The sequence below is a fragment of the Hordeum vulgare genome, chromosome 7H (assembly GCF_904849725.1).
Source record: "Hordeum vulgare subsp. vulgare chromosome 7H, MorexV3_pseudomolecules_assembly, whole genome shotgun sequence".
Taxonomy (NCBI): domain Eukaryota; kingdom Viridiplantae; phylum Streptophyta; class Magnoliopsida; order Poales; family Poaceae; genus Hordeum; species Hordeum vulgare.
Window position 1 is genome coordinate 148,139,446 of NC_058524.1, and position 26,555 is coordinate 148,166,000.

The window sequence follows — 26,555 nt, forward strand, 5'->3', positions numbered from 1 at the left end:
CTGCATTTATATATATATATATATATATATATATATATATACATATAGTACGCCAGTGATGTCCCATTTTTCTATAAAAGAGAGCAAAACAATTTACAAGACAATTAAAGTCATTGCGAACAAAGCGTTGATCGAACACCAACGCCCACACCTAAACTCACGGTTGGCTACTAACGCTTTAGACCACCCGCTTCTACCGTCTTCCAATCTTCAATATTACTGACGATTTTGGTGCAACAATGGCGTGGGGTTTAGCTGTTGGGTGATCCTCCCAAATACCCTCGCATTCCATTGCTTCCATAGTGACCAACTCGTAAGGATGAAAAGAGAATCAAACCCTTTTCGGGGCCTTCTATAGAACCTTTTTGTGGCCGTAGTCCACCATTGCATCAACTTGTTTTGTGGGAAGGGGATTTCGAACTCCAATCAAAAGTGGTTCAGGATTAAGTACCATGTCTCCCTAGAGTATGCACACTCAAACAACGTGTGGTCCACATTATCTTCCTGTTGATGACAGGTGTAGAATTCGGAGGGGAGGCCCAACAATCCTTGTCGAGCTCGGCGGTCCCAAGTACAAACCCGATATTGGACCGCCGACCAGATGAAGATTTTGCATTTCAAAGGTGCCTAGCACTTCCAGATGTAATCCGCACATTCGAAGGAGGTCTAACCCAGACACAACCTCTTGTATGTTGACTTAGCCGTGTATGATCCTGAGCTATCACAAGGCCATGTGAAGTTGTCTTGTTCCTCATCATCCCTCTACACCAAAACAATGGATTGTTGTAGGCTTGTAGCATGTAAAACTGCATTTGCATCGTGAAATTCAGTCCATCTGGGATATCAAGTTCCCATCTTCTACTACTGGAGCTTGTTGCGCCGTGCGAGTATTGTTCGTGCACATGAGGACTACACTCACGGTGGTTGGGGCAATCTTGGTAGTCGTGCATCCGTTGATGCATCAATCCTTCCAGAATAGGATCTTTTACCCATCACCCACAACCATCGAGACCAGGCGGTCGAACACTTCCCTTGCGTCGTCATCCACCATAAGTTTCAACCCTTGCCAAGGGCAGACATCGCCAGTTCTTCTTAACCATTCCCACCATACCCGACGGGCAGGGGCTTCCAGCTTCACATCTTTCACTCCCAGACCACTAAAATTGTACGACCGGCATATTGAATTCCAAGCCGCCAGATAGTGTCGTCCATTTGACTTCTCCTTGCCGGCCCAAAAGAGGGAGCGGAGCCAGATGTTGATTTCGTCGAATACCCATTGTAGTGCCTCCAAGATCATGAGGTGGTGAATAGGTTGCGTCGCGATGACTGACTTGACAAGAACTAGTTGGCCCGATCTCTAAATTAGTCCGCACTGCCAAGCTGGAACAAAGTGCCTGCCCTGATCGAGCATGGGTTGCACTTCGCTCTAGTTAGGGGAGACATGGCAAGCCGGATGCCTAAGTATTTGCATGGGAATGCTCCAGTTTCACATTGTAGGATCCCAACTATCCGGTTCCGATCGATCTTGGGGCCTTTGATAATGATGGTGTAAGATTTCTTGTAGTTGATCTTCAGGCTCGAAGCTTCTCCAAACACGTCCAACGCCGCTCACACAAACTTCAGATCCGATACCGTGGGTTCAATGAATAAGGCCACATCGTCCGCATATATCGATAGGCACTGGGGTGCCGTTACACCATTGAACGAACTCATTGCTCCCTCTTCCATGGCTTTGGTGGACATGGCTGTTAGGGTTTTCATGGCAATCACAAAACAAAAGGGGGAGATCGGGTCTCCCAGCCTTAATCCACAAGCATGAGAAAAGGTTTTTCTTGGAACGCCGTTGACAAGTACCTTAGTTGAGGCAGAGTAAAGAAGGATCGTAATCCATCGATGCAAAGTTTGCATCTACCCCTTTTGTCGAAGAATCTCGAACAGAAACGATCATGAGAGGGAGTCAAAACCTCTGGTGATATCAAGCTTGAGAAATACTCTCCTTTTTCTTTCTAGCATATTGACGTGACATATCTGCATGTTAAGACAATAGAGTGAGTAGGAAGAACTATTTAAGGTATATAGTCGGTTAGTCACATTTATAATAAAAATGAAAGATAAATCCTCGTGATCGCATACGAATATTTGCCGATATTTTGTTAGTAGATTTACCAAAAATGAAAACGCACGTGATGTATGAACAGATTGTAAAATCAAGGAGCTAGCCGAGATTGAAATCCTGGTCGACCTGTCGACATAGCCGTGCCGAATATTTGCTCTCCAGACTCCACGGCGTCGAGCGCGGTCGAGTAGGACCACACGTTCGCGACCGGTTGCATAAAATCCCGCGCAAAACCACGGCGGCAGCAAAGCCACGCGCGCGTCGGCCCGTTCCAGTCATCAACTGACACGGCCCGGCCCGACGACCCGCGCCACCGAAAACCCACCCAAATCCCCGGCCGCCGCCGCCCGCCCGCACCCCCCGCCGGTCTTGATGCGCCTCTGCTCCAAGCTCGCCGCGCTGCTCCGGAGGTCCCGCCCGTTTGCGGCAGCCACCGCCGCCGCGTCCGTCTCCGCGACCGCCACCGCCGCGGCGGCCGCCAACGGCATGGAGGAGGCGGCCGCGGGCCCGCTGCGCACCCGCGTGTGCATCATCGGGAGCGGCCCCGCCGCGCACACGGCGGCCGTCTACGCGGCGCGCGCCGAGCTCAAGCCCGTGCTCTTCGAGGGCTGGCTCGCCAACGACATCGCGGCGGGCGGGCAGCTCACCACCACCACCGACGTCGAGAACTTCCCCGGCTTCCCCGACGGCATCCTCGGCATCGACCTCATGGACCGCTGCCGCGCGCAGTCCGTGCGCTTCGGGACCAAGATCTTCTCCGAGACCGTCACCTCCGTCGACTTCTCCTCCCGCCCCTTCCGCGTCGCCTCCGACGACACCGTCGTCCACGCCGACTCTGTCGTCGTCGCCACGGGCGCCGTCGCCCGCCGCCTCCATTTCGCCGGCTCCGACGCGTTCTGGAACCGCGGGATCTCCGCCTGCGCCGTCTGCGACGGTGCAGCGCCCATCTTCCGGAACAAGCCCATCGCCGTCGTCGGTGGCGGGGACTCTGCCATGGAGGAGGCCAACTTCCTCACCAAGTACGGCTCGCGCGTCTACATCATCCACCGCCGCGACGCCTTCCGCGCCTCCAAGATCATGCAGGCCCGGGCTCTCTCCAACCCCAAAATCCAGGTCGTGTGGGACTCCGAGGTCGTTGAGGCCTACGGCGGCTCGGACGGCGGCCCCTTGGCTGGCGTCAAGGTAAAAAACCTGGTGAGCGGCGAGGTATCCGACGTCCAGGTGGCCGGCCTCTTCTTTGCCATTGGGCACGAGCCAGCGACCAAGTTTCTCGCCGGACAGCTCGAGCTCGACTCAGAGGGGTACGTGGCCACGAAGCCGGGCTCCACGCACACCAGTGTGAAGGGGGTCTTCGCTGCCGGGGACGTTCAAGACAAGAAGTACCGCCAGGCCATTACTGCCGCAGGATCAGGTATATATAAAATGCTTTCAGACTTTTGTTTAAGTTGCATTTGATGACGCTCCATTGCTATTAGTTACGACTAGAAATCACTGCCAATCATGGGTATGATGTTTTGATAAATTTAGAATTAAATACGTTCCTGCAATGTAGTTTTCTCATTTAGAACATGCAGATGGTTGACACGTCTAGTTTAAATATAGAAATTTCTGTCGGGTTCAGCATTTTAGATCAGATATTCTATTTACTACCTCATTTTCAAGCATTTGTGCTCCATTGAATTTGAAGTCAAACAGTAGGCATAATACGTGATAATGTAGCTCTCCAGTGCTGTTTTTTTGCACCAAGCCTTAATAGAGACTCATATGCAAGGAATAACCAAATAGGTATTCCTTTCTGGAGTTAGTCATTTGTGCTGTTTAAGTATATTCTGGTCTGGGGTCAGGATCCTGCATTGTGAATTGCCATTGAATGCTTAGCTAGCTGTACCCCACTTATCATGATCGAGGGAGGGGGATGAGATCAGATGATATGGGAAGAGGAGAGTGATGCAGCGTAGCCACTAAGGCCACTGACTTATGTCATTTTTGTTCCTGCCATTGTTGTTCCTTGTGGTGGTCATCGGCTCATTGCTGCCAACCGCTACAGTTGATAACTGCTTCACAAGCGAGAGAGGTAGACCGGGAGGAGAGGGCTTCCTAGGAAGGCAGCACTAGCAGAGGAGCAAGTTGAGCATCGTAGGAAGGGACTGAGTGTGCTGATGGAGAAGGGGCAGCCAGGCACAATGAACCTCTGATTCATCCTCCTCTCAGTTGTCCTTCTATTATTCCTTTTCTTTTCTGAAGACTTAGGAAGGGGATTTCTGAGAAGGCGGCACTATGGGAGGAGCAAGTCGAGCGAGACAGGAAGGGATTGAGTGAGGTGGTGGAGAAAGGAAAGTCCGGCCCAGAGGACCTCTGATTCATCCTGCTCTTGCTTCTCCTATTATCCCTTTTCTTTTCCAAAGACACTTGCCTTGTATAAGGTATCATTTAACGTTACTTGGGTCATCAACCTTGGTTACTTGTATAAGGAGTCATCCCACGTTAGTTGGGTCATCAACCTTGATTGCTTGTATATAAGGAGTCATCCCACTTTAGTTGGGTCATCAACCTTGATTTACTAGGTCACTCTCTGCATTCTATTAGCTACCATCTTGAAGAACACTGTCCACCTGTGATCTCTTTTTTTGGGCACCCTCTTCTAGCTACGTCGTTTTCGTGCAGCCTACCCAAGTTCCTAGTAATTATATTTTTGAGTATAGTAGGTAATTTGTGTATTGATTTTATGATGCATCAGCTGTTGAAGATATGCCATGGAGTCAACTAGAGAAATCTGAACTACTGGGCCTGCTCTTGTGAATTTCTTACCCTTATGTGTGGGATTGGGGAGCAATAGCATACTCTTGTTTGGTATGGTGTTGCTATCACTAAATAATAGGGGTTAGATATTTTTCTTAATGTCTCCCTTCTAGCTGCATCCATAGTAGTCACATGAAAAGGGTTATGCTGTCGTGGTTTCTTTGGGGAATAATAGGAGATGCTCCATTTTGGTTGTATATACATGAAGTTGTTCCCTACACTTTCCTAAGCCCAGACTGGAGTAGCCGAATCATAGAGCTTTGGGCATGTTTGGATTCTTTTTACAACTTGCTCTGCCGAAGAATGAAAAACTAGCCCCACATGATTAGTAGCTCAAGCTATTTGGTTATGTTCTCTTTGAAGTAATATCAGAATGGCAGCAGCCCATGTAGCCTATGTGTTTACTTGAAAGTAAAATTGACCTATAAGGCTATAAGCATCAGCATCCTCTAGTTTTTTCAGAGTTTTCTCACTAGGTCTCTCCTTTCACCGTTATGTCTGATGGGGACTTTCCCCTAGTTCCTATTAGGTGACCAGCCAGTACAAACGAAGTCTCACCGTACAAAGCCTTAAGAAAATCTGCTTGCTTCTCATTCAGACCATGAGACTTTTTTCTATACCATTCTTTTCAAATAAAATATCAATATCAGAGGACTTCAACGAGCCTTGCGGGTAAATCTTAAATTGTGACATTGTGGCAATTAATCTGAACATGTTAATTTGTTATATGTGGTTGCAAAAGTATTGACTATCATTTTAGACGTAGAATCATGTCACTGCTACACCAAAATCCAAGTGCAGGGCTTTTAAAAAAATGCTAGTGCAAGAGCCCACTGTGGTTGATTTTGTGATAACAAAGCAACATGAAGCACTTTCATGATTAAAAGCAGATAATTTGCACTAAGGGTGGTTCATTTTTTAGAAAACATAACATCTATTTTGGACTTGGTATGCTGACTTCCTTATATGGAGTACAAGCAATATATAGTCACTTTTGTTTTCCAAACCATCTGTTCTGTCCAATCTGTCCAAGTTACCCAGGTTGATTTTTTTGAGAAACATGCAGGACCACATTTTTTTGGAATAACTTAACGAATTTAGTAGATCCTTTGAGACACTCAATGGGATTTAGAATCATACTAAAACTTTAAGCTACTCCCTCCGTTCCATATTAATGTTCCAAAATTGGGGTTTCTGTTGTGCAATCTATAGATTGTTGTACGTTGGGGCTGGCTAAAAATATGGGGTTTCCGTTGTGCAGTTTATAGATTGTTGTGCGTTGGGGCTGGCTAGGATTGTCGGAGTCGTTAAAGCTAGAGTATCAGCTTTTCTGTAACATTTTTTTTTGGAATCTTTTAAGCATTGAAATTATAAGCCATATTGTCAATATTGAAATCACCACAGCCTCATTTGTCAGCATTGATTTAGTTGATATTGTCAGGCATGGTATAGTTGCATCACTCTGGCACCTGTTATTTATGGCATAGGTTTGATGGCATCATCCTTTATGTGCATTATTTGATTTATTAAACCATTGAGGTTACTGTAGCGACTAGGTCTCACGCTCAACTGTCATGTGATGAGTATGATTAATAAGTTCTGCTAACCAACTGAAATCATAGTAATATACCAAGACATAATTGTGTTCTTCCATCACATGCCCTGCAATGAAGATGTGTCACATTACAACATAGAAGCTCACTGTGAAAAGGTGAAGCCTCCATGGCTTCATCTCTTTGGTTCTTGATTTAAAGTTGTACAATAAGAGTAGTGTATCAAGATGTAGGATAAGGGTTGCTGCCATTGTTTGAAAAGGTTGCCCCAATATCCTGGCTATGGACATCAAAACCAACCGGCTTTATGAACACAGAACTGTGACATGCTTTGACGAGTCTCCCCTCTGCACATCACCATGTAACCATCATTTTTCTCTTTCTAAAATTACACCATAAGGGCCTCTTGACGGTTTTCCAAAAAGGAGCCCCATTGCATTCTCCCAACTATGGCACTCTTTATGGTTCTCTACTTGAAAGCTGCAGTCATATGGCTGCAGTATCTGTCTGTGATGCGTGTTTCTGTGGAATTAGCTCATTTTAGTGACGTGGAATAATTTTTTAATGCATTGGTGATGCAGGTTGTATGGCTGCATTGGACGCGGAGCACTACCTGCAGGAGGTTGGCGCACAGGAAGGGAAGACTGATTGACTATATCTGGTGAAAGCGGCTGGTAATTCTACGAGAATTTCGTTGGTGCCAAAATCTGCACTCGGAGGCCCAATTGTGACCAATCGTAGCAGTTACCCAAAATCAGCAGATTCTTATTGTTTTTAGGCCACAAGTATATGATACGCTGTTGAAAAATTTATTCCTGTTGACGGTCAAGTTGTGTTGGCGATTTCACATTCAAAATTCCTGACAAAACGAATTTGTGAATCCTGATTACTGTCTGCCGTTCCGACGAAATAGATGGAAGGAACATTCAAACTCAGGCCAATTCTGTTATTTCAGATCATACTCCCCTTTGGATGGGAATATAAGTTGGGCACTGGTTTTTAGGTTCTTGATTTCACTAGCAAAACTTGTGTTGTATACCGTAAAAATTATATCTCTAGCTTTATTGTTGAATGAACTTTCAAACATGTATATATATTTGGCATATTATACATGTTTTGTTAGTTAAACTGACGACCTAAATTCCCATGCCCGACTTATATTTCCATCTAGAGGGAGTAGATGAAATGCCCCAATTTATTAGAAATCATGGCTACCAAAATCTTTTGTCACTCAGCTCAGGGACGCCGAATCTTCACGGATGTCCTGCTCTTCAAAGAGGTGGGTTGAGGGGCGGGCCGGGCCGGGGGGGGGGGGGGGGTGGGTGGGTTGCTGGGGGGGGGGTGTTGTGGAACACCTAAGTGAGGGTTGATCTTCCCGATCTTGTCTTTGACGACTCGTGGGGTGAAAGCACAATTGCTCCCTAAGGTGGTTTTGATAATTGATCACAACATGTATCATTGGACTAATGATCTTATCCTACTACATTTCAGAAAAACTCAAAGAGATGCATTGGCTAAAGGTTTATGTGGAGATGTCCCTTGATGCAAAAAAGGAATAAGATTGGCTCAAGCTTCAAGCAAGACGACACTTCATTTTATATTTATGAGAAAAATCACTTTTGACTCCATAGGAAAGCCAATACTATTAAAAGAGGGTGAGGTATTAAAATGAACTGGTTGTTCAAGTGCTCAGAGATAGCCACCAAAAATACTCAGTCATTTTCCCACATAACACTTCTGTGCAAAGCCAAATATCCAAAATCGGTGCCACCAAGTTTTCACATTCGACCCTACTGATTTTCAACCCAGACAGAACCCTAGCCAAACCTACCATTTCGGTACAACCGATTCTGCACCGGCGCTATCGAGTTCAGGTGACCAACCTTCTGTTGCCTCGGTACACAAGATTGGAATTTCTGAGTTTGGGTATCGGTGTCACCGAGTTGGGTCATCTGACTGTTAGCCACCTTTTCAGTTCTACCGACTTGTGTATATCGGTCTCACAGAGATTCAAAACTAGTTGCCTTTTGTGCAAGTCGGTACCACCGAGTTTATGACTTCGGTGTCACCGAGTTGGTCACTTTAGGTGTAACAGTTGGATTTGTGCTGCCTATATATACCCTCCACCAACTTCTCATTCTGGGTTGGGCACTCAGAACACACACTTCATTGCGAGATCCATTTTTTTGAGAGAGAGCCACCTACTCATGTGTTGAGATCAAGATATTCCAATCCATTCATTTGAAACTCGACCTCTAGCCTCCCCAAGTTGCTTTCCACCAAATCAATCTCTCCTACCCATGCCTATTCTGTGAGAGAGTGATTGAGTGTTGAGGAGACTATCTCTAGAAGCATAAGAGCAAGGAGTTCATCGTTCTATCACATCTATTACCTTTTGGAGGGTGGTGCCTCCTAGATCGGTTAGGTGTCGCTTGGGAGCCTCCTACTTCATGTTGTGGAGTTGAACCAAGATGTTTGTAAGGGCAAGGAGATCACCTACTTCGTGAAGATCTACCGTGAGTGAGGCTAGTCCTTCGTGGACGGAAGCCGTGGTGGAATAGACAAGGCCACTTCTTCGTGGACCCCTTGTGGGTGGAGCCCTCCATGGACTCTCATAGCCGTTACCCTCCATGGGTTGAAGTCTCCAATAACATGGACGTACGATAGCGCCACCTATCGAAACCATGCCAAAAATCGCCGTGTCAACTTCTTGCATTTGATCTCCCTACCTTACTCCTTTACTTTACACTTGCATGTTTTACATCCCGCTGCTATACTCTTACATGTGCATGTGTAGGGTGTACTTGATTTTCCATAATTGCTAAAACTTGCCCACAACTAAAATTGGGAAAAGGCTAAGTTTTTATTGGTCAAGTAGTCTAATCACCCCCCTCTAGACATACTTTCGATCCTACAATTGGTAAGAGAGCTTTGGTCTCCATTGCATTGGTTTCACAACCTAGGAGAGTATGGCGTCTAGTGAGGGAAGTTATCACCGTAGAGGTCCATATTTTGATGACACTAATTTTTCTAGTTGGAAGCATAAGATGAAAATGCATATTCTTGGTTATAATCCTTCCGTATGGGTTGTTATTCGTGTTGATGTGCAAGGTGACTTCTTCGGAGAAGGGTGAGAACCGGATCGTGATGCGACCGCGAAAGAACTGAATATGTTGCAATTCAATGCACAAGCCTATGACATAATCTTCAACTGCATATGCCCCGAAGAATTCAACAAAATCAGTTGCCTTGAGAATGCAAAAGAAATTTGGGATACTTTGGTTGATATGCACGAAGGTACTGATTCTGTCAGAGAATCTAAGTTCGATGTGCTTCAAAGTCAACTTGACAAGTTCAAGATGAAGGATGGTGAAGGAGTCGCTGAAATGTACTCTAGGCTAGATCTCATCACAAATGAAATTGCCGGCTTAGGAAGCGAAGAGATGACCGAAAAATTCATCATCAAGAAGATACTTAGAGCTCTAGATGGAAAGTATGACACCGTGTGCACATTGATCCAAATGATGCCAAAGTACAAAGATCTCAAGCCAACACAAGTCATTGGTAGGATTGTTGCTCATGAGATGCCACTCAAGGACAAAGATGAGTTGCACAACAAGTCAAGCAATGCTTACAAAGCTTCAAGTGATGCTCCCGCTACTTCAAAGGACAACCTTGTTACTAATGAAGAGATAAGCCTCATGGTTAGAAAATTCAACAAGTTCTACAAGAGTAGAGGCAAAGAGAACAGCTCAAGCTCAAGACATGATGAGAAGCGTTCGTTCAGTCGTGATCGAAACTGCTACAATGGTGGGAAGCCCGGACACTACTCCAATGAGTGCTCGGCTCCCTACAAATGAAGAGAAGAGTCACCTCGAAGACGAAGCTGAAGAGATGAGCCACCTCGCAGAGAGAGAGATGGAGTAGAGAAGATCGTTATGAACAAAGACACTCACGGAGAGGGAAGGAATCGGAGAAGAAGGACAAATACACCAAGAGCGTCTCTAGAAGAATACATCAAGCTCATGTTGGTGAATGAGTTTCCGGCTCCGAGTCTGACAACCAATCTGAGAGAAGCTACCACTCCGACTCCGACTATAGTCAAGATGAAGGTGTTGCCGGCATTGCACTCACTTCCTCCAACTCCTATGACTTATTTGATTCACCAAATGAGGGGTTCGGAAACTACTTCATGGCTAAAGGACCAAAGGTATCACAACCCGAATATCTTGATTTTGATAGTGATGAGGATGAATTGTTAGGAGAAGATGACTTGCTCTTTGATAAAACTAGTGATAACACTGAAAATGAACTTGCTAATTATCATGCTAGTCAAGAGAAGTCAAATGATGATGACAAGAAAGATATTGAACGACTAACTAAAGAATTAAACACTCTTAAGTTAGCTCATGAAACTACTCTAGAAGTTCATAGAGAGCTTGCAAGAACTCATGAGAAGGTACGCTTTGAGAAGCTCAACTTGGAGGAAGAGCATGAGTTCCTAAACGCAATCAATGATGATCTTCGAAAGAAGAGTTCTTCTTATCTATCCAAACGACTACTCTTGTCTACTTTTGTTCCACAAGTTAAACCTAAGAACACTAGTAACAAAGGCAAGAAAGTTTCTTCATCTAGTAACAACAATGCTAAAGTTAAATCTAATGATGTTGTTGCTAGTAGCTCTCTTGATTCCACTAATGATTCTCTTAGCCAAGTTACACTTGAGCAAGAAAATGATTTACTGAAAGGGATTATAGAGAGTGGTGACTTCAAAAGTCTTGCTGGAAGTAAGCAATTTGAGGAAATTGTGCGCAAGCAAGGAGGATATGAGAAGAAACAAGGTGTTGGCTACTTCAACGTCAACGAAGATGTTTGGGAAGAAGGTCCATATCCCACTCCCAAGTTTGTTCCTCAAGAGGAAAAGTATGATCCTACTCCTCCCAAAGGACCAAGCTCTCAAGATGGCCTTCTACCACAAGACCACAAGGGCAAACAAAGCTTCAAGAGGAGCTTGACTTATTTGAAGAGGAACCCCAAGCCAAGGTCAAGTGGATTCCCAAGGACACTACTAGCACTACCTCATCTAGTGCTACCACAACTCCAAGGATTCCCATCAAGTTGATGTGGATCCCCAAGAGGAAGAACTAGAAAGTTCACTCTTATTCATTTTGGCAAGAACTATATGCAATCAACCTCAACCATATGCATTAGTTCAAGGAGTCACACATTCCCTCAAAGGTAAGCAAGGGACAAGGTAATTAATGTATCTTTGGACATCATCACACATGTGCTTCACTCCATGTCCATAGATATTCTTGCATATGATCCTTGTGTTTGGGACTAACCCATGTAGGTGAGAAGAGTAATAAACAACAAGGATTGCTCCCAACTCAAGATGATCTTCATCAACATTGAGCATCCACCACTACTTATCCTACTTGAAGTCTTGTATGAAAAAACCCAAGGTAGTTTATCCATCTTAGGGGGGGATGTCATATCAATGGGGAGCTTTACTCTAAATCTTGAGTATAAGCATATCCTAAGTATATGAACACATTAATGCTTTAAGTAAAAGTGGTAACCCCACTTGTGCTTAATTAATGAGTACGAACTATGATCAAGTATTCTTACTTGGCTCCTATGTCAATATACTCACATATAGATGACTTCGTCATCGCCAAAGTGCTTGATAGATGCTAGGATGTTTGTGCATGTTCACTTTGTTTTTCCCATCATCTTATTGTGTGAGCATTTTGGTGTGCATACTTTGCTCACTCGAGGACATCCAATTGTTGTTATTTGCCTTTTTGATTTATCTTTTGCCAATTGGATGGACAAGAATGCCTAGGACCCTCCTCTAGCTATCTATGCTTTCTCGTCTCAAGTTCTATTCATGCTTCATCACAAAACTTGAACAAGCACTTCTCGATCCCTCTGTGTGAAGCAGGACTCGAAGTTCCGTATCGACAAAGGCTGCACTCCAAAACCTCTTTGTGAAGCTCAGTGAAACTAACCCCACAAACTCAGTTCCAACGAATTCCCAAAGCTGATCAGAATTTCCATCTCGGTACCACCGATATCATCATCTCGGTTACACAGAGTTTCCCTGTCAACTGACAGTAGAGGAACTCAGTGACACCGAAATTTAATATTGGTGACTCGGGCAGTGCGTGTATAAAGTATGGCGGACCGAGCATTTTGAAATCACCTCTTCAAATGCCTTGACCCCAAACCCTAATCTGCCGCACCTGGACCCCTGGTTGTCGCCTTCGCATCCCCGAGCACCTCCGCCATTGGGATTCACCACCATCGATGGTTTCTTCGCTGCCGTCGCCGCCATAGTCGGACCGCCACCAAGCTAGGATACAAATCCGCCTCCCCTTGCGCTCCATTGTACCAATTCATGCGCATTAGAAACTTTTATCTATAATCCATCATGTGCAAACCCTCCTCTCCACCAGAAGATCCTGCAGCATAGAGAACGATGAAATTTTGGATCTGATCCCCCGCAGCATGCATCTCGGTGATACCGAGTTGGTGGAATCGGTTCCACGGATTTCAGTTTTAGGGTTCCTGAGAAACATCTCGGTGAGACCGAGTAGTTCTTTTTGGTGACACCGAAAAGACTGCCAAGTCTCTGTTGTGACTCCGAAATGACCAACCCGGTGCTACCAATTAATATTCTTCAGAAGATCATACTCTAAGTTTCTGAATTCAAAATTTTGAAAATCTTCTGTTTTTTGTGATGCTCAACCCTTCTACTCTTCCATATCTATTTCATAGGGTTGTTTGTCTGCTGGTGTACTCGTTGCTAGTCTACTTTGACTGTCATGATGTCAGGTTCTGATGATAGACAGAACAATTTCACTGAGGACAGTGTTGAGATGGATTCAGTCACAAGTCCTGAGAGGACAACTTCTGACCCAAGTACCTCCAGCTCCCATGGCTTGCCCAAGGCAGCTACCAGGTCAAGAAAGAAGCTCAATTTTTATGAAGAAGATTGTGAATTTGTGCCAGAGGAAATTTCCATTCCTCAAAAACAGAAGGACAAGGCTCCTCCGAAGAAGACTGCCAGGAAAGAGTATGCAAAGCCTACTGATCGTAGAGCCCCTAAGTTTGCAAGGAAAGGGATGGCAATCACCTCTGAGAAACCTGCTAAGAAGCTAGGTGTGAAGAGAGCCAGGAAGAGGGTGATTCATGTTGTTGGGAGACAAACCTCAATGTATGAGGACCCAAAAGCTGCCGCTGAAGAAGAGATCCCAACTGAAGCCCCTCCTCCAAAGAAGAAGAAGCTCGTGGCTGATGCCATGCCCAGGAAATCTACTCCAAAGCCTCCTACTAAGGCAAAGAAGGATGTAGCTCCCAAGAGAACTACAAAGGACATACCTATAGCTACCAAGGAGAAAGGCCCTGCTTCCAATGCCTTTGCTGCAGAGGAACATGAGAATGCACCCATTCTCATGAAGCTCAGATCTCATTTGCCACTGCATAATGCTACTCACCCAGTAGTTGAGGACATGAAGAAGAGGGGAGATGCAGGGCTTAGGAGGTGGAGAGCTATTGATCCATATGGTATCAAGAGAAGGACTGCTGTTGATCCTAGATTCAAGACTAAGGAACAACAACATTATTATGAGACTGTACTGTATGACAAAAGTCGAGCTGTTAGTGACATGAGATATGTTGACTGGGCTTACATCAAAGCCAATGAAGATTTCTTTCCCCATGTACAAGAAAATTTCAATACAGTGGATATTGAAGAATTTGTTGGGAGATAGATGACCCCATGGAATGATGAATTGATCATGCAATTATATTCAACTGTTCATTTCTATGGTGATGGCTCTATTGTCTGGATGACTGATGGTCACAAGTATGAAGCCACAATTGATGAGTGGGCCACTATCATTGGTGCCCCACAATAGAAAGAAGATGATTTGGATGTCTACTCTGAGATGAAGATGAACCACAACTCCATGGCTAATATGCATAAGCCAATTCCTTACCAGTTTGTTGCCACACACAAGCTTGGCTTTGTCTATTTCTTGCAGGAAGGAATACCCACTACCAATACCATTATGAGACACACCTTGGTGCCTAAGTCAGGCGATGATTAGATGATTAGAGGCTATTCCATTAACATGCTACAGCATATAGACACCCACACTCGCTTTAAGGTGATGTATTTGATAGTAGAGACTATCAAGAGGACTACTGCTGATCAAAAGAGATCTCGTGGATACGCCCCATACATTCAAATTCTTATCAATGCCAAACTTGGAAAGCATGCATATCTGCTTGATCGTCCCCATTTGCCCCTTCAGCCTGAATTTGAAGATAATGTGGTTGTGATGGATGACAAAGATCCCAGCTCAGCCGCAGCCAGAGAGGCAGCAGGGGCAGCAGAAGCAGAGGCTGCTAGGAATGTGCCACCACCAGTTCCACAACTCAGAACTCAAGATGAGAAAATGACATTTCTAGTGAGAACTATCCAGGGTATGGAGAAGAACATCTCAAAGATATTGCTAAACCAAAGGAGCTTAGAGAGGATCATGGAAACCAAATTCCATGATTTGGACGTCAAAGTGACAGAGATATCTGCTAGTGGTTATCATCTCAAGCATGAAGTTGATGGTGTGAAGACACCCAGTTCAACTAGTGATGATGAAGAGTCGCCTCCTCGCACTACTACTCAGTTCAGTACCAAGACCCAGTCAGTAGCTGCGATAGTGTGGGAAGCAAGACCAACTTCATCAGCTCAGGCACCCGCACCTTCAGCTTCAGCCCAGCTCCAACACCTCCAGTATCAACACCTCCAGCTCGAGGACATTCCGCCGAAGCCTTCGCCGACGCTCTTCTGTCTACTTTATCATCGACTGCCGTAGGAGATAGGGCCTAGATAAACGATTAGCTCTATACCTTTTGAACTTTTTGGTAACTTGTTGCCAAAGGGGGGGAAATGTATAGGTCATAGGGCTTCGAGAGAAAGAGAGAGAGAGAGAGAGAGAGAGAGATCTTTTGACTTTACTTGCTCTCATTTTGGTGTTTACAAATATTTTGTCTCGTTGGATGACTTTATCTAGTTACGTGTGTTTCATCATACGCTTTGCTTGGTTGATGCTACTACATTATTATCTTTGAGCTATTCATATGATGATCATTCACTTATTCTTTTGGTGTCATGTGCATTACTATTCATTCATATCATGTATGCGCACCACCAAGATGTATGTGACATGGAAGAGTGACCCATGATCCTAATTGGTTGTGCATTTGCATTCAAATGCAAATTATAAAGAACAGACAAATTTAGGGGGATCTCTTGCTTTTCACATACCTCTCAAAGCGTTGATGCTAATCATTGATTATATCTTTTGTCAAAGCTTTGATCTATATGCTGTCATCAATTACAAAAAAGGGGGAGATTGAAAGCACAATTGCTCCCTAAGGTGGTTTTGATAATTGATCACAACATATGCATCATTGGACTAATGATCTTATCCTAGTATATTTCAGAAAATTTCAAAAGATGCATTGGCTAAAGGTTTATGTGGAGATGCCCCTTGATGCAAGAAAGGAATAAGATTGGCTCAAGCTTCAAGCAGGAAGATGATACGTCTCAAACGTATCTATAATTTTTGATGGTTTCATGCTGTTATCTTGTCATCTTTGGATGTTTTATGTACCTTTTATATCTTTTTTGGGACTAACTTATTAATTCAGTGCCAAGTGCCAGTTCCTGTTTTTTCTGTGTTTTTGGCTCTTTTCAGATATGATTTTGGAACGAAGTCCAAACGGAATGAAATCCCCGAAATGATTTTTTCCCGAACGGAAGAAGATCAGGGGGCCTGTGGGACAAGCCAGGAAGGCTACAGGGAGCCCACAAGCCCCCACTCCGCCACCAGGGGGGGAGGCGGCGGTGGGCAGGCTTGTTGCCTCCCTGGCGCCCCTGACCTAGATCTTGCGCCTATATATTCCCTAAAAATCAGAAAAAAATCAGGGGAGCCTCGAAAATACTTTTCCGCCGCCGCAAGCTTCCGTTTCCGCGATATCTCATCTGGAGACCCTTCCCGGCGCCCTGCTGGAGGGGACTTTGGAGTTGGAGGGCTTCTTCATCAACATCATCGCCCCTCCAATGACTCGTGAGTAGTTCACTTCAGACCTACGGGTCCGTAGTTAGTAGCTAGATGGCTTCTTCTATCTCTTGGATCTTCAATACAAAGTTCTCCATGATCTTCATGGAGATCTATCCGATGTAATCTTCTTTGGCGGTGTGTTTGTCGAGATCCAATGAATTGTGGATTTGTGATCAGATTATCTATGATATATATTTGAGTCTTTGCCGATTTCTTATTTGCATGATTTGATATCCTTGTAAATCTCTCCGACTCTTGGGTTTTGTTTGGCCAACTAGATCTATGATTCTTGCAATGAGAGAAGTGCTTGGTTTTGGGTTCTTACCATGTGGTGACCTTTCTCAGTGACAGTAGGGGCAACAAGGCACACATTGACTAGTTGCCATCAAGGGTAACAAGGTGGGCTCTGTCGTTGATATGAGATTGTTCATCTACATCATGTCATCTTGCTTAAGGCGTTACTCTGTTTTTTTGGACTTAATACACTAGATGCATGCTGGATAGCGGTCGACGTGTGGAGTAATAGTAGTAGATGCAGAAAGTATCGGTCTACTTGCTTTGGATGTGATGCCTATAGATATAATCATTGCCTTAGATGACATCACGACTTTGCGCGGTTCTATCAATTGCTCGACAATAATTTTTTCACCCATTGTCTACTTGCTTTCATGAGAGAAGCCACTAGTAAACACTACGACCCCCGGGTCTATTCACATCTATCGTGTACACCTCAGATTTTACTTTGCTTTGTTACTTTGTTGCTTTTAGTTCTCACTTTGCGAAGAATCTATAAGGGATTGACAACCCCTTCATAGCGTTGGGAGCAGGTTCTTTGTGTTTGTGGAGGCACTTGTGATACTCCTTCACTGGATCGATACCTTGGTTCTCAAAACTGAGGGAAATACTTCCACCGCTGCGCTACATCACCCTTTCCGCTTTGAGGGAACACCAACGCAAGGCTCCAAGGCCACGGGGACATCCTTTGCATATTTGCCTAGGAAGTCCGTGAAGGCGTAGCCGTAGCAGAAGGATTCCTGGTGCCGTTGCTGAGGAGAATCAAGACAAGAACAGTCTCCCTTCAACACGTGTTTCTGGCACCATTGGAATGTATTTTTTTGCAGTAGCAGAAGTATTTCTGGCGCCATTGCCGGGGAGGAGAGATCTATCCAAGCAGGTCTCACAAACTCATCACCTGCATTTACTTTTTTTGCCAGTTGCCTCTTGTTTTCCTCTCCCCCACTTCACATTTGCCGTTTTCTTTTGCCTTTCTCCTTTGCCGTTTTCTTTTGCCTGTTTCACTCTCTCTTCCTGCTCGTTTGTGTGTGAGATAGCCTATCAATGGCTAGACCCACCACTCCAAACGATACCCCTGAAAATGAAGTTCTCAATTTCAGGCAGAATGAGGAAGAAAATTTGAAGGACGCTTGGTACAGGATTTGCAATGCTCAAAGTAGATCTACTCGTAAGCAATCCACTACCGTCCTCCTTCGCAGTTTCTATGTTGGGATTTCTCCTTGGAATAGGTATATCCTTGACACCACTGTAGGCGGGGATTTTCTGGGGAGCCATACTGTTGACTCCTATAGAGCTATCATGAAATTGGTAGGCTCACCCCCACTCGTGGTTAATGGAACTACCTTGACCTTGGAACACGTGATGCAAAGGCTTGACGCTATTGAAAGCAAAATTGCCATAGTTGAACTTATTGAGGGGTTGGATAGAAAGATCCACAATCAAATTACTCAGTACAGATCCAAAGTGGGAAATTTTTTGAAAAATTTAAGGGAGAAGGAACTTATAGTTAATGATTCTTCTAGAATTGGCAAATTAGAAGATGTCATAACTAACTTGGGTTCCGCTTTTGCCGTTGTGCAAAATACTCCAAATCTCACTCTCAAAAAGACCGTCAAGTCTGCTTTTGTTCCTAAAGCTAGTGGTGAGTCATCCAATAAATATGAAGATCTTAAGATGATAAATGATCACACTACTTATGGTTTGAGCACCAAAGATGACTATACGTGATTCCATCACCTTTCGCCTAGCTAAGGGCGTTAAACAAAAGCGCTTGTTGGGAGGCAACCCAACGAATCTATCCTTTTTCTTTCTGTTTTGTGTTTTCCACACTTTCATAATTCTGTTATGATTATGTTTTTTGTGTTTCTTTTTGCGTTTGTGCCAAGCAAAACAGTTATGATTAGTCTTGGGGATGATCGTTTGGTCATGCTGGAAAAGATATAAACTTTCTTCACACGAAAAGAATTTTCATTTTTTTTTTCTGTAAGAGATTTTGAGTTGATCCTTTTTGCTTATGATTTCTACGCAAATTCTTCAGACTGTCGTAATGTTTCAGAATTTTTGAAGTACTATAGGTATACGAAATATACAGATTGCTACAGACTGGTCTGCTGTTAACAGATTCTGTTTTTGTTGTGTTGGTTGCTTATTTTGATGAAACTATGGATAGTATCGGGGGGTATTAGCCATGGAAGATTCAAAATACAGTAACCCAACATCAGCACAAGTAGAATTTAAGTTTGCTACAGTACCTAAGGAAGTGGTGGTTTGCTTTCTCATACTAATGTTATCACGAGTTTCTGTTTAAGTTTCGTGTTGTGAAGTTTTCAAGTTTTGGGTGAAGTTCTTATGGACAAAGAGATAAAGAGTGGCAAGCGCTCAAGATTGGGAATGCCCAAGGCACCCCAAGAGATTCAAGGATACCGTAAAAGCCTAAGCTTGGGGATGCCCCGGGAAGGCATCCCCTCTCTCGTCTTCAATCCATCAGTAACGTTACTTGGGGCTATATTTTTATTCACCACATGTTATGTGTTTTTGCTTGGAGCGTCTTGTATCGTAGGGGTCTTTTATTTTTGTTGTGTGACAATCATCCTTGCTGCGCACCTAGAGAGAGAGACATGCACACACCGTGATTTTGCCGAGCTTCACTTATATCTTTGGTAGACATTTCAGCTCACATGTGCTTCACTTATATCTTTTGAGCTAGATACTTTTGCTCTATGTGCTTCACTTATATCTTTTAGAGCACAACGGTGTGTGTCTTGGTAGTTTATCTATGCTTTGAAAGTAGTCTCAAAAGGGGTAGTTATCCAAAGGGATACGAATACTTCCACCTTCATGTGCATTGAATAGTTAGAGAAGTTTGATTCATCTCAATTAGTTTTGAGTTGTGGTTTTGGTAATATTGAAGTCATGCTAGAAGGTGCTGTGGATCTAGAAATACTTGTGTTGAAGTTAGTGATTCCCGTAGCATGCACGTATGGTGAACCGCTATGTGATGAAATCTGAGCATGATTAGTCTATTGATTGTCATCCTTTGCGTGGCGGTCGGGATCATGCGATGGTTTATACCTACCAACCCTTCCCCTAGGAGTATGCGTTGAACGCTTTGTTTCGATTACTAATAAAACTTTTGCAACACGTATATGAGTTCTTCATGACTAATGTTGACTCCATGGTTTAGATGCACTTTCACCTTCCACCATCACTATCTTCTTAGTGCCGTGCAACTTTCGCCGGTGCACAAAACCCACCATTAGCCTCCCTCAAAACAGCCACCATACCTACCTACTATGGCTTTTTCAAAGTCATTCCGAGATATATTGCCATGCAACTACCACCATGACATGTGTCACCACATCTACATTTCCATTGCATGATCGTAAGATAGCTAGCATGATGTTTCCATTAATGTCTATGCCATGCTAGATCGTTGCCACGGTACACTACCGAAGGCATTCCATATAGAGTCATCGTTGCTCTAAGTTTTGAGTTGAAAGTGCGATGATCACCATTAATGGAGCATTGTCCCATGTGAGGAAATAAAAGAGGCCAAAGATGCCCACCAAAATAAAATAAAATAAAAAAGAGGCCAAAGAGCCCACCAAAAAAATAATAAAAAAATGAGAGAAAAAGAGAGAAGGGACAATGTTACCACTTTTCCACACTTGTGCATATTAAGCACCATGATCTTCATCATTAAGAGTTTCTCGTTTTTTCACCACCATATAGCTAGTGGGAAATTTTCATTATATAACTTGGCTTGTATATTCCAATGATAGGCTTCCTCAAAATTGCCTTAGGTCTTCGTGAGCAAGCAAGTTGGATGCACACCCACTAGTTTTCTTTAAGAGTTTTCACATACTCTTAGCTCTAGTGCATCATTTGTATGGCAATCCCTACTCATCACATTGATATCTATTGATGAGCATCACCATAGCTCATTGATATGCCTAGTTAATGTGACTATCTTCTCCTTTTTTGTCTTGCAACCTCCACCACACTCCACACCATCTATAGTGCTATAACCATGGCTCACGCTCATGTATTGCGTGAGAGTTGAGAAGGTTTGAGAAAGTAAAGGTGTGAAACAATTACTTGGCCAATACCGGGGTTGTGCATGATTTAAATTCGTTGTGCAATGATGATAGAGCATAGCCAGACTATATGCTTTTGTAGGGATAACTTTCTTTTGGCCTTGTTATTTTGAAAGTTCATGATTACCTTGCTAGTTTGCTTGAATTATTATTGTTTCCACGTCAATAGCAAACTATTGTTTTGAATCTAATGGATCTGAACATTCACGTCAAATAAGAGGAGTTACAAAGGACATCTATGCTAGGTAGCATGAAAGCATAAAAAATTCATTCTTTATCACTTCCCTACTCGAGGACGAGCACGAGTTAAGCTTGGGGATGCTTGATACGTCTCAAACGTATCTATAATTTTTGATGGTTTCATGCTGCTATCTTGTCATCTTGGGATGTTTTATGTACCTTTTATATCTTTTTTGGGACTAACTTATTAATTCAGTGCCAAGTGCCAGTTCCTGTTTTTTCTGTGTTTTTGGCTCTTTTCAGATCTGATTTTGGAATGGAGTCCAAACGGAATAAAATCCCCGAAATGATTTTTTCCCGAACGGAAGAAGATCAGGGGGCCTGTGGGCCAAGCCAGGAGGGCTACAGGGAGCCAACAAGCCCCCACTCCGCCACCAGGGGGGAGCTGGCGGTGGGCAGGCTTGTGGCCTCCCAGGCGCCCCCTGACCTAGATCTTGCGCCTATATATTCCCTAAAAATCAGAAAAAAATCAGGGGAGCCTCGAAAATACTTTTCCGCCGCCGCAAGCTTCCGTTTCCGTGAGATCTCATCTGGAGACCCTTCCCGGCGCCCTGCCGGAGGGGACTTTGGAGTTGGAGGGCTTCTTCATCAACATCATCGCCCCTCCAATGACTCGTGAGTAGTTCACTTGAGACCTACGGGTCCATAGTTAGTAGCTAGATGGCTTCTTCTCTCTCTTGGATCTTCAATACAAAGTTCTCCATGATCTTCATGGAGATCTATCCGATGTAATCTTCTTTGGCAGTGTGTTTGTCGAGATCCAATGAATTGTGGATTTGTGATCAGATTATCTATGATATATATTTGAGTCTTTGCTGATTTCTTATTTGCATGATTTGATATCCTTGTAAGGCTCTCCGACTCTTGGGTTTTGTTTGGCCAACTAGATCTATGATTCTTGCATTGGGAGAAGTGCTTGGTTTTGGGTTCTTACCATGTGGTGACCTTTCCCAGTGACAGTAGGGGCAGCAAGGCACACATTGAGTAGTTGCCATCAAGGGTAACAAGGTGGGCTCTGTCGTTGATATGAGATTGTCCATCTACATCATGTCATCTTGCTTAAGGCGTTACTCTGTTATTTTGGACTTAATACACTAGATGCATGCTGGATAGCGGTCGACGTGTGGAGTAATAGTAGTAGATGCAGAAAGTATCGATCTACTTGTTTTGGACGTGATGCCTATAGATATAATCATTGCCTTAGATGACGTCACGACTTTGTGCGGTTCTATCAATTGCTCGACAGTAATTTGTTCACCCACCGTCTACTTGCTTTCATGGGAGAAGCCACTAGTAAACACTACGGCCCCTGGGTCTATTCACATCTATCGTTTACTCCTCTGCTTTTACTTTACTTTGTTACTTTGTTGCTTTCAGTTCTCACTTTGCGAACAATCTATAAGGGATTGACAACCCCCTCATAGCGTTGGGAGCAGGTTCTTTGTGTTTGTGCAAGCACTTGTGATACTCCTTCACTGGATCGATACCTCGGTTCTAAAAAATGAGGGAAATACTTACCACCGCTGCGCTACATCACCCTTTCCGCTTCGAGGGAACACCAACGCAAGGCTCCAAGGCCACGGGGAAATCCTTTGCATATTTGCCTAGGAAGTCCCTAAAGGCATAGCCGTAGCAGAAGCATTCCTGGTGCCGTTGCTGAGGAGAATCAAGACAAGAACAGTCTCCCTTCAGCACGTGTTTCTGGCGCCGTTGGAAGGTCTTTTGTTGCAGTAGGAGAAGACAGTTCATTTTATATTTGTGAGAAATCACTTTTGAGTCCATAGGAAAGCCAATAATATTAAAAGGGGGTGAGGTATTAAAATGATCTGGTTGCTCAAGTGCTCAAAGATAGCCACCAAAAATACTCAGTAATTTTCCCACATAAGACTTCTGTCCAAAGCCAAATATCCAAAATCGGTGCCACCAAGTTTTCACATTCGACCCTACCGATTTTCAACCCACACAGAACCCTAGCCAAACCTACCATTTCGGTTCAACCGATTCTGCATCAGCGCTATCGAGTTCAAGTGACCAACCTTGTGTTGCTTCGGTACACAAAATGGAATTTCCGAGTTTGGGTATCTCTGTCACGGAGTTGGTTCATCTGACCGTTGGCCACCTTTTCGGTTCTGCTGACTTGTGTATATCGGTCTCACAGAGATTCAAAACTTGTTGTCTTTTGTGAAAGTTGGTACCACGGAGTTTATAACTTCGATGTCACCGAGTTGGTCACTTTAGGTGTAACGGTTGGATTTTGGGTTTTGCCTATATATACCCCTCGACCAACCTCTCATTCGTAGAGGAAGCACTCGGAACAAACACTTCATTGTGAGATCCATTTTTCTGAGAGAGAACCACCTACTCATGTGTTGAGATCAAGATATTCCAATCCATTCATTTGAAACTCGACCTCTAGCCTCCCCAAGTTGCTTTCCACCAAATCAATCTCTCCTACCCATGCCTATTCTGTGATAGAGTGACTGAGTGTTGAGGAGACTATCTTTAGAAGCACAAGAGCATGAATTTCATCGTTCTACCACATCTATTACCTTTTGGAGGGTGGTGCCTCCTAGATCGGTTAGGTGTCGCTTGGGAGCCTCCTACTTCGTGTTGTGGAGTTGAACCAAGATGTTTGTAAGGGAAAGGAGATCGCCTACTTCGTGAAGATCTACCGTGAGTGAGGCTAGTCCTTCATGGACGGAAGCCGTACTGGAATAGACAAGGCCACTTCTTCGTGGACCTCTTGTGGGTGGAGCCCTCCGCGGATTCTCACAGCCGTTACCCTCTGTGGGTTGAGGTCTCCAATAACATGGACGTACGATAGCGCCACCTATCGGAACCATGCCAAAAACTGCCGTGTCAACCTCTTGCATTTGATCTTATATTTCCATCTAGAGGGAGTAGATGAAATGCCCCAATTTATTAGAAATCATGGCTACCAAAATCTTTTGTCACTCAGCTCAGGGACGCCGAATCTTCACTGATGTCCTGCTCTTCAAAGAGGTGGGTTGAGGGGCGGGCCGGGCCGGGGGGGGGGGTGGGTGGGTTGCTGGGGGGGGGGTGTTGTGGAACACCTAAGTGAGGGTTGATCTTCCCGATCTTGTCTTTGACGACTCGTGGGGTGAAAGCACAATTGCTCCCTAAGGTGGTTTTGATAATTGATCACAACATGTATCATTGGACTAATGATCTTATCCTACTACATTTCAGAAAAACTCAAAGAGATGCATTGGCTAAAGGTTTATGTGGAGATGTCCCTTGATGCAAAAAAGGAATAAGATTGGCTCAAGCTTCAAGCAAGACGACACTTCATTTTATATTTATGAGAAAAATCACTTTTGACTCCATAGGAAAGCCAATACTATTAAAAGAGGGTGAGGTATTAAAATGAACTGGTTGTTCAAGTGCTCAGAGATAGCCACCAAAAATACTCAGTCATTTTCCCACATAACACTTCTGTGCAAAGCCAAATATCCAAAATCGGTGCCACCAAGTTTTCACATTCGACCCTACTGATTTTCAACCCAGACAGAACCCTAGCCAAACCTACCATTTCGGTACAACCGATTCTGCACCGGCGCTATCGAGTTCAGGTGACCAACCTTCTGTTGCCTCGGTACACAAGATTGGAATTTCTGAGTTTGGGTATCGGTGTCACCGAGTTGGGTCATCTGACTGTTAGCCACCTTTTCAGTTCTACCGACTTGTGTATATCGGTCTCACAGAGATTCAAAACTAGTTGCCTTTTGTGCAAGTCGGTACCACCGAGTTTATGACTTCGGTGTCACCGAGTTGGTCACTTTAGGTGTAACAGTTGGATTTGTGCTGCCTATATATACCCCTCCACCAACTTCTCATTCTGGGTTGGGCACTCAGAACACACACTTCATTGCGAGATCCATTCTTTTGAGAGAGAGCCACCTACTCATGTGTTGAGATCAAGATATTCCAATCCATTCATTTGAAACTCGACCTCTAGCCTCCCCAAGTTGCTTTCCACCAAGTCAATCTCTCCTACCCATGCCTATTCTGTGAGAGAGTGATTGAGTGTTGAGGAGACTATCTCTAGAAGCATAAGAGCAAGGAGTTCATCGTTCTACCACATCTATTACCTTTTGGAGGGTGGTGCCTCCTAGATCGGTTAGGTGTCGCTTGGGAGCCTCCTACTTCATGTTGTGGAGTTGAACCAAGATGTTTGTAAGGGCAAGGAGATCACCTACTTCGTGAAGATCTACCGTGAGTGAGGCTAGTCCTTCGTGGACGGAAGCCGTGGTGGAATAGACAAGGCCACTTCTTCGTGGACCCCTTGTGGGTGGAGCCCTCCATGGACTCTCATAGCCGTTACCCTCCATGGGTTGAAGTCTCCAATAACATGGACGTACGATAGCGCCACCTATCGAAACCATGCCAAAAATCGCCGTGTCAACTTCTTGCATTTGATCTCCCTACCTTACTCCTTTACTTTACACTTGCATGTTTTACATCCCGCTGCTATACTCTTAGATGTGCATGTGTAGGGTGTACTTGATTTTCCATAATTGCTAAAACTTGCCCACAACTAAAATTGGGGAAAGGCTAAGTTTTTATTGGTCAAGTAGTCTAATCACCCCCCCTCTAGACATACTTCCGATCCTACAATTGTTATGAGAGCTTTGGTCTCCATTGCATTGGTTTCACAACCTAGGAGAGTATGGCGTCTAGTGAGGGAAGTTATCACCGTAGAGGTCCATATTTTGATGGCACTAATTTTTCTAGTTGGAAGCATAAGATGAAAATGCATATTATTGGTTATAATCCTTCCGTATGGGCTGTTATTCATGTTGGCGTGCAAGGTGACTTCTTCGAAAAAGGGCGAGAATCGGATCGTGATGCGACAATGGAAGAACTAAAGATGTTGCAATTCAATGCACAAGCCTATGGCATCATCTTCTACTGCCTATGCCCCAAAGAATTCAACAAAATCAGTCGCCTTGAGAATGCAAAGGATAATTGGGATACTTTGGTTGATACGCACGAAGGTACTGATTCTGTTAGATAATCTATGTTCGATGTGTTTCAAAGTCAACTTGACAAGTTCAAGATGAAGGATGGTGAAGGAGTCGCTGAAATGTACTTGACTTGCCATAATTGTTAAAACTTTCCCACAACTAAAATTGGGAAAACGGTAAGTTTTTATTGGTTAAGTAGTGCAATCACCCGAATCTAGACATACTTTCGATCCTACACGGGGATCTTCCCAGCATCGTCACCACCCCACCCCTCCTCCTCATCACCTTGCCACCGCCTGAGGAGCCTACCGGTGAAGCCTGGGCTGGCTCCT

At 44.2% G+C, this 26,555-nt stretch overlaps 1 protein-coding gene across 1 annotated transcript; it reads left to right on the top strand.

The window, feature by feature from the left end:
* Window positions 1–2,367: 2,367 nt before the first annotated feature.
* Window positions 2,368–7,403, top strand: LOC123410583 (thioredoxin reductase NTRA). Its single transcript, XM_045103527.1, has 2 exons — window positions 2,368–3,527; window positions 7,050–7,403. Exons 1-2 carry the CDS (start codon window positions 2,489–2,491, stop codon window positions 7,118–7,120), a joined length of 1,110 nt encoding a protein of 369 aa, XP_044959462.1. The 5' UTR covers window positions 2,368–2,488; the 3' UTR covers window positions 7,121–7,403.
* The last annotated feature ends 19,152 nt before the right edge of the window (window positions 7,404–26,555 follow it).